At 38.9% G+C, this 12,992-nt stretch overlaps 1 protein-coding gene across 8 annotated transcripts in view; it reads right to left on the bottom strand.

Annotated features, from left to right (window-relative positions):
* The window catches only part of RAPGEF4 (Rap guanine nucleotide exchange factor 4), a 158,729-nt gene that overhangs the window by 44,057 nt on the left and 101,680 nt on the right, over positions 1–12,992 (bottom strand). For all 8 annotated transcript variants that reach the window (XM_037397426.1, XM_037397424.1, XM_037397425.1 and 5 more), the window contains 4 exons: positions 11,340–11,461; positions 9,653–9,836; positions 3,319–3,403; positions 273–333 (listed from right to left, as the gene is read on the bottom strand). In XM_037397426.1, coding sequence (XP_037253323.1) covers positions 273–333; positions 3,319–3,403; positions 9,653–9,836; positions 11,340–11,461 — 452 coding nt within the window. The remainder of the gene's footprint in view (positions 1–272; positions 334–3,318; positions 3,404–9,652; positions 9,837–11,339; positions 11,462–12,992) is intronic.

Raw genomic sequence — 12,992 nt, 5'->3', positions numbered from 1 at the left:
AAATAAAGACTGGTCCAACCCAAAATTCTAGATAAAAGCATGCCCAAACTGTCAGTGATACATACATCCAACCAAGAATATAGAATTAATTTTGGTACTGTTCCTACAATTGGCAACAGACTAAGCCAACACCTATTACATCAGGTTTTAAACACTGAAGGCCACTCAAGTTTGAAGAGCGCATTCCAGTTTTGCTCTTGTAATTTAAACATTAAGAATTTAAATGTTCATACCACAGATGAGAAAGATCTGACAGGACTCCATTTACTTACAGACCGTTCCTGCTTTGGGATGCGACTCAAAAATGAGGACACCTGCCAATTCTCGCTTTACCTTAAAATAAAGAGAGAGAAATTATAGGTTTTGTATATATCTTATTCTTCCTGATGAGAGGAAGTCACATAATATACCCCAGTTACTGCTTTCCTTCCCTCTGCATCGTCCAGCACTCATTCAGAGTCACACAGCCAGACAATGGGCTGCTTCATTTGATGTCCTGTTTCCTACTGATCTGCTTGACAGAACATAAACCTCCACATTTCCTGGTTCCAAATAGCTCAGACAAGGGCATCTTTAAGATCCAGGTCTCCACATCTTTCTTCTTACACACACACATGAAACCATCATTAACAATTAACATTAACATTAACATGATGGAAAATTTCAAACAGCAATAGTTAATCTATCACAGAAGACAGGTAGCAATTGTCAATTACTTCATAGGGCTCTGCAGGACTCCTGCTCTTCCCTGAGAAATTGGTATCCTTCCCCTTACTGACACAAGCCTGGCCACTTCTGCTGTGTTGAGCTGTGAGGCACAGCCATCTGGACCTGCTGAGGCCCCTCTCTGCCTGACAGCTTCCCGGGCAAAGCGGCCAGCTCACTACCTCATCCAGGAACCAGAGAATGTGACACTGGGCTTGGTGTCAGCCCGCTCCTCACTGGGTTTGGATTGCTCTGGTGTGATTAGCTCTTATGACTGACTGGGCAGCTACCTCTAGTGAGCCACTGTTCGCAACTGCTTTTTCTCACTGCAAACACTGTTAGTGTTACTTGCACAAAATAGTAGCAGCACTGGGAACCTCATATTATCCTGAGTTTTCCTGTGTGCCTTCTGTTTCTCTTCATACAGCTGCAAGTCTCCAAGGACCTGGAGGCTGATTTCCAAGTAGTGGGATTCCTGTTTTCAGAGAATGTCAGCTGGTGACAGAGGTACTACCGTGTAACTTAACCATCAAAAGCTGGCTCCAACATATATTTAGAGCAATGTTTTCACACTATTCTCCCAACTGTTTAAATTGAAAAAAAAATTTAAGCCATGAAGAAAAAACTTGGGGTGGAACTCTCAAATTCTGGACACAATCAAGATGAGAGTCTGGTGGAGGTATCTCCTAAGATCGGTGGACAAACTTAGGCTCTGATGTCCTAAGGGCACCCACCAAACCTTTACTCAGGCACCAAGCATAAACATACCAGACCAGCCACCTCTCCCAGAACTCCTTCCTGACAGCCAGTACAAAGCAATCTTTGTTGCAGTCTGGAGAAGAGGGATAAACAGAGGTGTTTGGACAGATTTTTTTAATACACCAGCAGTGAATGCACCCAAAGGTCTGTGATTTCTATAACTATTAGCTCACCGAGCTCTTTTATAGCCTCTGCCTGAAGGCAATGATGCTTTCATGAGTATTGGAAACACAGCCCCATTAAGAGCGTTCCTGTCCTTGTACGTCCTGAGATGTCTTCACAGTTGTTTCAGTCATTTGCCTCTTCAGTGTATGAATCCTCTTGATGAAGCCAAGAATTTCGTTTTTAACACTGTATTATGTAATTGTTTTTCATTCATATATTAACTTCACAGGCTTCTCTAGCAGGGTTCACCACCATGTGACTTGAGTTTTATCCATTTTACTTCCCGCTGCTTGTGGCATATCTAGAAAACTTAATACTTTAGGAATTACAGCTTGCTTAAAATGAATATACATTCCATTTGCTTCCAAGTTGATTGACCATTAATCTTATGGTTCATAGAAGCAATGCTGTTTGTTGCTCCTCTGAAGGCTTCCTCTAGACTAGTCATGGTTTCTGTCTTCTGCTTTAGTTCATGCTGCATGTAATATGCTGGCATTTCCAAATTCCTACTAAACATAGAATTAATTGCACTTCTTCAAAATGCCAAGTACTTCTTGCAGTTTGTATCATTTGCCATTTTTGTTCTATATGCTATCTGCTGTGGATTCTGACTAAGTCTGAATTTCTTCTGAGCTGGAAACATTCCATGTTTCAGGTTTTTTGTTCTGGGTTATGTCTGTAGTATTGAGTGTTTCCCACACCCTCTCAGTATCTCTCTACCTTGGGTAGTTTCTTTTGTTTGATTTGAAAAGTGTGATTTCTGGATGTTACAGAAGTCTTTCTTTAAATACTTTCTGCATCCCGGAGATGCTTAAGGATTTTGTCTAGCTGTTCCCTCTTAGCTCAGTTACTAAATCTGGATACATAGTCTTTTCAAAAAACATTGCTCAGGTGTTGTATGTTTGCACGGCGCACTATCTTTCTGTAATACTTCTGTAGCTTCATTATTAGCTGCATCTGTCCAAGTTAGCTGAGAATTACTGAAAATATCAAGAGCTTCCAAAGGAGCTATTGCCAAACATAAATCTACTTTCTGACTGGCTTCCTTTTTCTGAAAGCACCCGCATCTTGCTGCTACCAAGGGCTATTTAGCTTGCTTCAGTTACCTACACAGTGTGTCAGTGATGGTGAGACTTTAAACATTTACCTTCTCTCCTCCAAGGCATTTTCTCCATTTCATCTATTCTTGGTTCTCTACATTGCTCTTGCCCACTCAGAGAGAAGGTGTCTGATGAGGCTTCCTTCACTCAACGACCAAACTAACCAGCCAGCATTACACTGTACACCTTTCTGCACTGTGTAATTCCCCCTCCTAACTGGTCCAAGCCAAGACTTCTTACAGTTCAGAAATCAGACATCTATTCTGCAAAATTCAGGAGCACCACATTCCCAGGTGTCAGGTCAGATTGCATGCATCTTAATTTAAACTCAGATATGGACCCAGATGGGAGCATCTGCGCCAAGTGGGCGAGGTAGCAGCTGTGCAGAAACATGAAAAGAATTATATCTGAAATCCAAAAGACAACCTAAATCTGCATAGTGCTTGGGCAGTCCTCACAGGTGGAAATAACTTCTTTGCATGGCAAGTATAAATGGAAAGGGTTATAGGCACTCCAATTCTAGTAAAGCATCAGAAGCCAAAATTCAACGTCCCTTTTGGCAATGAGTTATATTTTTAAGAATACTTACTGTGGTAGAAAGATGAGATAAGGCCTTAATGTGAAGAAGTTCCTCATATATAAATTCTAAGTCATCTACAGTTCTCTGTCCAGGCCTATACAGAGAAGATAAAAGGACAGCAAAATGCAATAAATGCCCAAAATCAGAGAAGTACAAAACAACACAAAATGCTGTTGTACTGTCTAATGAAGGGTACATTGTCAATAAACAGGGACTAAACAATGGTTCTGGCCGGAGGACTGAAACACACAAAGGATGGAAGCACTACGAAACCACCTGAATGACACCGAGCAGCAGCCATGGCAACCACTTTAGAGAGATCCTGATTAGGCAGCTTTCCAGATGAAATCAAGTGTTCTATATGTAAAATGGTCAGATAAATCAGAAATGGTACATAAAGATCTGTTCCTTTCAAAAGGACTCCTGAGTGTGGGACCTGCACTCTTCTTTGCATGTGCCGCTAATTAGTTGTAGCAAACAGACCGTAGTAGTGGTTTATAAAGGAGTGCGTGCATTTCTGCTGAACAAATTGGGAGAGTAGTGGTTTATAAAGGAGTGCGTGCATTTCTGCTGAACAAATTGGGAGAGTAGTGGTTTATAAAGGAGTGCGTGCATTTCTGCTGAACAAATTGGGAGAGGCAGCAGTGCATCTTGGAGGACAGTAAATGACTGCTGCAGAGTTAATGCTGAGTGCTGTTGTTTAGCCACAAAGGTAAATCAGAACCACTCAGTAGTTTCAACTTCTCTCACTGAAAAATACAAGAAGCTGCCATTAATAAAAAGCATACATTGATGAAGGAATAATCCTATAGCACAACAAGGAATGAGGAATTTATACATTTCACTGTGACTGCAATAATTGCATTTTTGTAGTCTATGCACTGCAAAAATTTCTGATTGCTAAAAAAGGACATAAATACTCTGAGGACTACCATGTGCCAGAGATGCTTTGGAGGATCTAATAAACGGTACCTATGAGAAGGATTTGTAGGAGCTTGAGTAACTCCTGATCTTTTGCCCACAGACAAGATCCTCTTCGGTTGAAGTGTCTAATACAATCCTACTTTCTAAAAGGACAAATTCTCCTGTGATATAATTTCAGGCAGTGCATTGGAGTTACGTACACACACACAGAGGAAAAAAAATCCTTTAAAGCATTATCCCAAGTTACTTTTATAGGACTAAGTCCTTTCAAACAATGTGGTTTACATTTGTGAAAAGAATAATATAAATAATTAAATCCATGGGCCAAGAACAGAAGAAAAGAGCAATCTAGTCATAAGCAGGGAGAAAGGATACATTTAAGATATGAGGAAATGGGGTACAGGAAGTCCAGTCCAGGGGCAGGAGTTTCAAAGGAGAAGGTTTCCATGCCAACATTAAGAGCAGGCTAGTGCACAGTTCCAAATCCTGCTGTCTGCAACATGTGGTGTCAAAAGAATTAACAGCACAGTTGAATCTTTGGACAGTCCTAAAAAAATGTTGCAATGAACCTTTCTGACAGAAGTTTTCCTCCTAAAATGTCAACATTACAGGACATTCTAGTATCTAGAGAATCAGGGAAGTCATATAAAGAAATATAGTGCTCTGTAGGTTTTCTGCCTAATCACCTAATCATGTGTGAGGTAGAGAAAGCACCCAGCAATCATGCCACTCTGCAGTTATATTGCATCTTCTTACAGAAGAAGCTTGACGGAGATTTTCAGAAGTACTGAAGAAGTCATAGAAAACATAAGGACAACCAACATCTCTGCTAAGCAAGCTGTACTTTTCATCCATTCTTCACTTACCAATGACATGCATTTATTATTCCCCAAATTAAAATCCAATTTAGAAAAAAAATAAAAATTCGATGAAACTATTCTTTTCTCATACAGTTAAGGGAGAAACAGAAAGTGGTTTGGTACTGCTGTGCCCTCTAGTGACTCAAAAAACTCTTTACTATTTCTAAATTTGGCTTGAAATTATAAGGCTGCCATTCCTAGTGATTTATGTGGGGCAGTAGCAGCTTAATTAAGTGCAGAATAAAGCTAAGCCAGCACTGGCTACCTTTCACTGGAGATTTAAGAAACACAAGGTAAGGATTTTAACAAATAATACTTCCCATAGCAAGTAAAAAAATTAACTCTATTACATGCTTGCAAAGCCAGCATGTTTTGGAAAACGGAAAACAGTGTAAAAAATTAACAAATTTCTACATGAAATTAAAATAAAAAGGATCATGTCTTAATACGTCAAATTCTATCAAGACAAAAGGGTACACTCTTCTTTTGGTATGTTCACTTGCCTCCTGTGTTAGCACATTGGGAGGAGAGATGATCTATAGTGGACGTACCCAGTCTTTACTACCGTGCCTGCAGATGTCACATGGAGAGATATTAGGCATCACTGCTTCCGTAAAACCTGTGTGGTGACCCACTGATGTTGATTTCTAGGATCCTGCTGTGTAAAGACCTAGTTTCTGCAGGGGACACACTCTAACAGCAATAGCTGGTTAGAGACAGGATAATAAATGGAATAGGTAGAGAATGAGGCTACACATTAATGAACAGCAGAACTCAGGTGATATTAAGTGATCAATAAAAACTGTTCAGTGTTTGGAGAATTTATCAAGGTCAGAGACATTGAGCTTCTCTGTGACTAGGATGTTGACAATAACATAGCACTTTGCCATTGACAAACCATGTACATACAAGCAATATTATTGATTATTTTTATTACACAGCTAAACAGAAAATTCTCAAATAATAAGAACAAGCCAAAAGATCAGAGACCCCATGACATTGTGATTATATGTCAAATAAGCATATATTTCCGGAATACAAATTTTGTTTTCAAGTACCACAAAGAATATATAGGAGACATTAATAATTTTACCCACTACCTGCCTCTGAGTGTGAAAGTGATAAAGTGAATGCATGGTCACTTACTCTAGCATGGAAGCTAATTACAGAATCTTTGTACTTGAATCACTGCTCCTTGATTAACTCTATAAATACCATTTACCACATATAGTACCCATCAATGTAAGTGAACTGATATGTGGAAAAATAATTTGTATTTCCTGTCCCAGGAATAACACTTGGTTTATTAAATGTTGTTGGCAGGAAACTCCATCAAGGACTATGGAACTTAATACAGTCTTTATGGAGAAATCCAGTGTGGTTCTTACCATTAACAGCTGGGTAGAATATTTAAATAAAAAAATTTAAGAACAAGAGAATAAATATATCTTGCTTAATTTTTACAAGACCTTCAAAAAGCTATAGATTCTTAGCAATAACTGTTATTTGATTATGTATGTATTTTGTGCTGTTCGCCATGTTTAGATTTGTTTTCACTTCCTCTCCCTAGCATCCTGTCCAGCTTACTTCTGCAAATGACACTAAAATTTGATTACTGGTCACATGTAATATCAGTCTTTGTACTGTGAAAAAAATTTGCTGAGTGAAGTCACCAAGAATATATAACACAGATTTATTATTTCAGTCATACTGCTAACTTACTGTAGCCTAGAGTATTAAAAAAAAGAATATAATCCATAATATCGTCTGAGTTAAATACTGTTGTCTGATGAATATCATTCTCCCTTTAAAGACTCCTGTTATTATGTTTAGCTATGTATTATAGCAACCTATTTAATTAGGGTTTACCATCAAGTTACCTATATCTGAACACCATTAAAATCAAATAAAAATATCTATTAAAATGTTTTCATGATGTATTTTCATACTGAAGGACAGAAATACTTGTAAGGAAGAGCTGTGTTAATTCTATAATAATTTTTCTAGGGACTTGTTCAAGGTCTGCACTGCGCTCCAGGCATTAAAAGGAGCAGAGAGCTGTTTGCTACTTCACAAAAAGCTATTTTCACATTCAGTGTATGTGTTTCCAAAGAAAAAAAAAACACCCAATAGCAACAAGAGCCTGCCAAAAATTTCCCTGAGCTCTATTCTGTTTTTTAAACTATAGAACATTCTTTCACAGTTTGACAGTTAAAATGCTGCAGTTAATGTAATAAACAGAGAATTTTTTAAGTCTGCTGTCAAAACAAGTGACACTTTTTGCTAGAGATTTTCAGATTTTGAACAATAGAAAGTACCTTTCAAAGCAACAGCTTCATTATACAATCAAATTCTCAAAGTAATCTTCTCATCAAAGAATATTGTCTTATTTCTTTCAGGGTAATTATCTGAGTTCTGCAACCTCTCTGGAAATGGTGACTATTATAAAATGCAGCTGTGTTGGTTTGAAAATTGTGGGTCCTGTTCAGGTCAGCTAGAGCCACCATCTCTGAAGCCCTGACAGTTCCTTGAACTTCTGGCAGCTGTAACCATGTCTACTCAAAACTAGCAGGACTCTGAGGATTCATGGAGATTTTAACAGCTTTGGCACAGCTCAGCCCAGGGTGGATTTTCAACTAAAAAAATCATAACGTATGTAAACTGAATACTAGAACGGTAGATAATACAGTGCCTGGCAGTACAGGCTTGCTTCCATGAGCAAAGGGCAGCAAAAATAAGCACTTTCAGGGACACGGATAGGGAAAGATGTCAGATAGCTGTCAGTCTTGAGAAAACCTCTTTCCCCTCACTATATTGCATGAAAAAGCTCCTATGAATATTCTTTCAGATGATGCTATGCAAGTGACAACACAGAGGGGAAAGCAGTACTTTCCACAGCATCATTCCAGTCTTTCAGCTGTCTGCAAGGAGTGTGGATGATAATCAACATCGATCCTGCCAGGGTAAACTTACACTGTCTGCTCTGAAAGTTATGATGGAAAACAAACGTAGTAGGCAGCCAAAACCCAGGATAACCTAAGGGGGCAATTCTCCAAGAGCCAGCCTGCTCAGTCAGTCTGAGGTAAAGGTGTCTGCTCACGGGTGCAGGAAACCCTTCTGCTCCCCAGTCGAGAATGCACAGGACGTCTATGTGAGGGGAAAACACCTCACTCGCTTCCCTGACACCATAAGGGTTTATGGAATCACCATGCTCCCAGTCTGATTTGTCTATGTATTTTCTGTGACAGGGAGTGAGTGATCCTTTGGTTGTGTTTGACTAGGCATCTATTAAACAGAGGAAAGAGAATTTATACTTTTAAAACTATTGCTGCATGGCAGTGATACCTATTTTTAAAGGCACAAGTATCTGATGACACTTTTGAAACTAGATGCTTTTATCAGGTTTTGGAAAAATGCCATCTAAATGAGCTTACAATCTAAACAGACAACACAGAGACAAGAAAGGAGCGGGGGAAGGATAAAGACAGGAATAGAACAGGAGCAAGCACTTGTGTTAAGCAGATTCAAAACATTTTTAGTATAAAAAAGTTTCTCATGTAGGCAGAGCCCACTTCTATCGTACAGCAAAGACAAACTTTTCCAATGGCCTCAAAGGAGCAGAATCCTGCTTTGTGTATGTATCTTTCTTGATTTGACCCTTACAAGTAAATCTTCAGTGAGATGAGTTTAAGTAATTCATTACTCTCAGTGTGCTTAATTAGCAGTAAAATGTGTCCTCAGTGGCCCTTAAACACTACCTGCATAATGAAGAGGTTGCCTTCAATGGAGGGTCAAACAGAGTTTATACTGGTTGCTTTGAAGTCACTATAAAGCTGCCTATAAAAAAGGCCTTTAGCGCAGTTTTCAGTGTGACCAGAATATATTGTTGAAAGGATGGTTAGCCCACCGATGTGTGAAAGGACATGATCTGATAGCTATGAAAAGGTTAGGCAGATATCCTCTGTGGCCTAGGTACAGAGAGCATGTGTTGATTTTATAACAATAAAAATGGATAAATAAACCCACAGATCCACATTTCACACCTTGCCAGCAAACCGCAACAGGCCACGTCCAGCCTGTCTTAATTCAATTAAGTTCTATCAAGAATAAATCTAATTAATGCCTGCCACTGACAATTGTACTTGAAAGGTGCCTGCTGCCACCCTACCACTCTACTCACAATAACTGAAAGCAGCATAGTTAATTGAATGGCACATCTACACAGAAAGTGTTAACAGAGCAGGACTCTTCTGTTACCTACAACTTACTTTTGGGGAGGCTCAGAAACAAGATAAAAAATCATAATGTAGCATTTTCCTCAAGGTGAGTATGATGGCATTCAAAGCCTTTGATGGTGATTCTCAACACACAGTTCAACTTATAAGCATTAATAAGGACTGGAAATGACTTAATACGGACTTAAAAACTTCAGAGACCGAACAAACTGGCACTGAAGTGAAATAACTGGCTAAAAGATGCCTGACAATAAATGTAGATTTACCTTGTTTCCATGTCACAAGGAAGGCTCATGTATAATATTAACTCATTAATGTGCTTACGGTTTTCTAAGAATCATCCTCATGTGAGCATCTGGCCCAATCTGAGACAGAAGCAGCATAGTATCCTGCAGCTCCTCATCACACTCCTTTTTCTCTTCCTCAGTTGGTAAAGGGGCATCTTCCCGCTCATCATCCAAAAATCGGTAAAACAAGTATTTGTCTTGAAAGTGGTGTTCCTGGTCCACTGAGAACAACACAACATATGAGACACTAAGCTCTCCTCATTAAATTTAACCTTGTAGAAATTTGTGTAGCATCATATATATCACAGTTTTATTAGTTAAGAAGGGAAGAAAGCTACAGAGAAATTGCAAGATTATGAAACACCTTCATTTCTCACATATATCCAAATTATGTAGCTTGAAGGGTACACTTTTAAATTGTGTACTACAAATGCTTTCTAAAAGGCTTCTATATATGTGTGTTGTGCGTGTCCCGATTTCAGCTGGGACAGATCTTATTCTCTACAACATATGTATGTGTGCATATACACAACATGCATACATGTATACATACATGCGTGTGTTTTTTTCTTATTAGATCTGGTTTTGTTTCAAACCATTTTATTTAAGCAAATAATTCACACTGGGGAAATGGTTACATCATCAATTTCTAAGAGGTGTTCCCTAGCACGAACACCTTACCCTACATGTTTCAGACTGGGCTAAAAGGTAACAAAAGCATTTAAACTCTTTCTGATGTACCAGAAATGTACATCATCAGGATATAATCCCAGGGGCAAGTTCATCGACCTGTGTCGTGGTGGAAGAACTGAACTGAAAGACAGCCAAGAGAAGAACTTTATCTAAAAAGAGGCTATGATATGGTAAAGGACAAGCCCTTGGTCTTCCAAGCAAGTCAGAGTGATGTTGTGTTGGATACTATGATGCAGCTTGCAACTCGGAGTTCAAGGGAATATCTGGCAGGAATTAAAGCTAAAGCCCTTAGGGTAAGGAAGCGGTGGAAACAATCTGTCTTCTCAGCATGGAAATTCCTCTCTGGGATGTGGGAAGCACAACAGAGGATAAAAGGAAGTGTACTGTAATAGAGGAGCTCTTTTGAATTTAATAAAACTGTACATGCACAGCTTCAAATATGAATATTGCTTTAGAAAGCTACCCTTTTGAGGGCTATAATATCCTGTTACTGAGTAAATCCTGCCAAATGAAAACTGAAAATCAATGTAAAATACAGTCAGAAAACTAACAAAATCCCAGATATCTGCACTGGAATATTTGGAGTGCTGAATTTGGGAACCATTCCAAATCCACTAAAAATCATTCCAAAATTATGGATCCGAGTACAAGTGCTCACATTCACTTCCAAATGCTGCAGATCTTTGATGAAGATCAGTTTTGTGTATGGTAATACATCTTTTGGTTTTGGCCTGAGTGCTATCCAGCTCTTGCAATATATGAACAAGTCAGTGTACTCCTAAGTATCAGAGTTATCATTATAAATTGTTTGTTTACTTTTCAATATTCTCATAAGTTAAAAAGGTATATTGGTAGCAAGATTCATGGAATACTGTCTGTGTGTTGCACCTGCATTTACGAACGAACAAGCTGTTCTGCAGCATTTCTTTTGGGCTCATGATCCCTTTGTTTTTCATGAAAGAGATCTAGAGAGGCACTGATGTCACACGTTGCCCATGTTTTAGTAAAGATGCTGATTTTCTCTATCTTACCATGGTTAAGAACACCTTCTTCCAGCAATACTTGCCACATGCCAACAGCCTGGGTTCGTGAATGGACACAAGGACTTTGCTGCATCATCCAGTCAACTAGTTCCGTCCCCACACAGCACTGCCTGAAGGACAAATGAATAGATAGAAATGAAAAGGCAGCTAGCCAGAGAGCGATCACACGCTGTCTGCCAAGAACAATGATACCTTAAACTCTGTCTAACCTTAGTCAAATCTCGCTGTGGAAAACACAATACCACCATCTATGCGTACATGCTTAAAATACCAGTGAAGGTGTTCAGTTTTGAGAGGATCACCTCAACAGAATAACAAGTGTTTTGGGAAATGCAAAGTTCAGGGGATCAGATTGAGCCTGTGGCACCTGGTATAAGACCTGTTGCACCAGTGCAATAACCTCCAACCTAGATTTCAAAGAAAACCTTCTCCGTATACCATGGGAAAGCAAAAGCCACACGCTCTTCAGAATCCTGTGTTAAAACAATCATCTAACACTGTAAAAGCTTTGCCAATGAGAACAGCCTCCACGGGAAGAGTGGGTGTTATGAGGGTGTTCCTCCATTTGTAATCAAACTCTGCCCACACTGTATCTGGGGACTACTGGTTTGTCTACAGCATTTCTGAGGCTCTGTCATGGTAGGTGCTGGTCACCTCGCAGCTCCTGAATGACCCACAGGCAGACAACAACAGGCCTCAAGGTCTGGAGAATGCCCAAAGAGGGGGGAAAAAACCAAAAAGCCACATGGTCAACTAAATAAAATTTTTTGTCATACTCAGCAGAACAGAAGCAAATAAGCAATGGGATCAAATCCATACAAATCTGTAACTGATCACACGCAGAACAGAGAGGAAGCTGGCTAGTCCTTCTAGACAGGCTCTCGTGGCTCACAATTCATGCATCACTTTCGGAGACTAAGGAAATAGGTAATACTGAAATTGCTGAAATTGAGCTGAAATAATGCTCTTCCAATTAAAATCCCATTTTGATGACAAAACTTTCTCTCACCTGGACCCAATCTAAATTTTGGCCTTTCATATTTAAAAAAAAATCAAAGAGAGAACAGTAAGAGTTTTTCCCAATTATGTATAAGATAAAAGATAAGATAAGACCAGCACCGGTCTTCATTTATCATACATGCTCTTTTATTCTTCTGGAACAATGAGCAATGGCATATCATGATATATTCTCAGATTAACTCACAAACTCCAAACACATTTTGGACTGAAATATGGAAAATCAATGCACTTATCTCAAAAGCAGATCACCAACATTTTGATTGACTATTTAGAAAAAGACATACTCAGAGATTTTAAACCAATTTTTATTTAAATATACTCTAAATAATGCATTAGATATTTGATTTAAACAGTAGAGACTAAAACAAATTGATTGTTTCTTAAGCCAACATAGATTCTGACTCTTTGAAGTCATATTACTATTCTACAAGTGCCATTGTTATCTCATTTCAGCAAGGCAGTGCTGCCACCAGCAGGAAGATAAGAAAGCCTGGCAATACACTGAGCAAATATAATTTTAAATAGAGGAGAAAACCTACATAAGGAATGTTTCTCACCAGCTGAATTTTCAGAACTCGACGCTGAACAACACTGCTGTGGCAATCAGTACAGTAACGTAAT

The sequence above is a fragment of the Falco rusticolus genome, chromosome 8, assembly GCF_015220075.1.
Source record: "Falco rusticolus isolate bFalRus1 chromosome 8, bFalRus1.pri, whole genome shotgun sequence".
Lineage (NCBI taxonomy): Eukaryota > Metazoa > Chordata > Aves > Falconiformes > Falconidae > Falco > Falco rusticolus.
The sequence above is the reverse complement of the archived record's forward strand: the minus strand, read 5'-3'. Positions and strand labels throughout refer to the sequence as shown.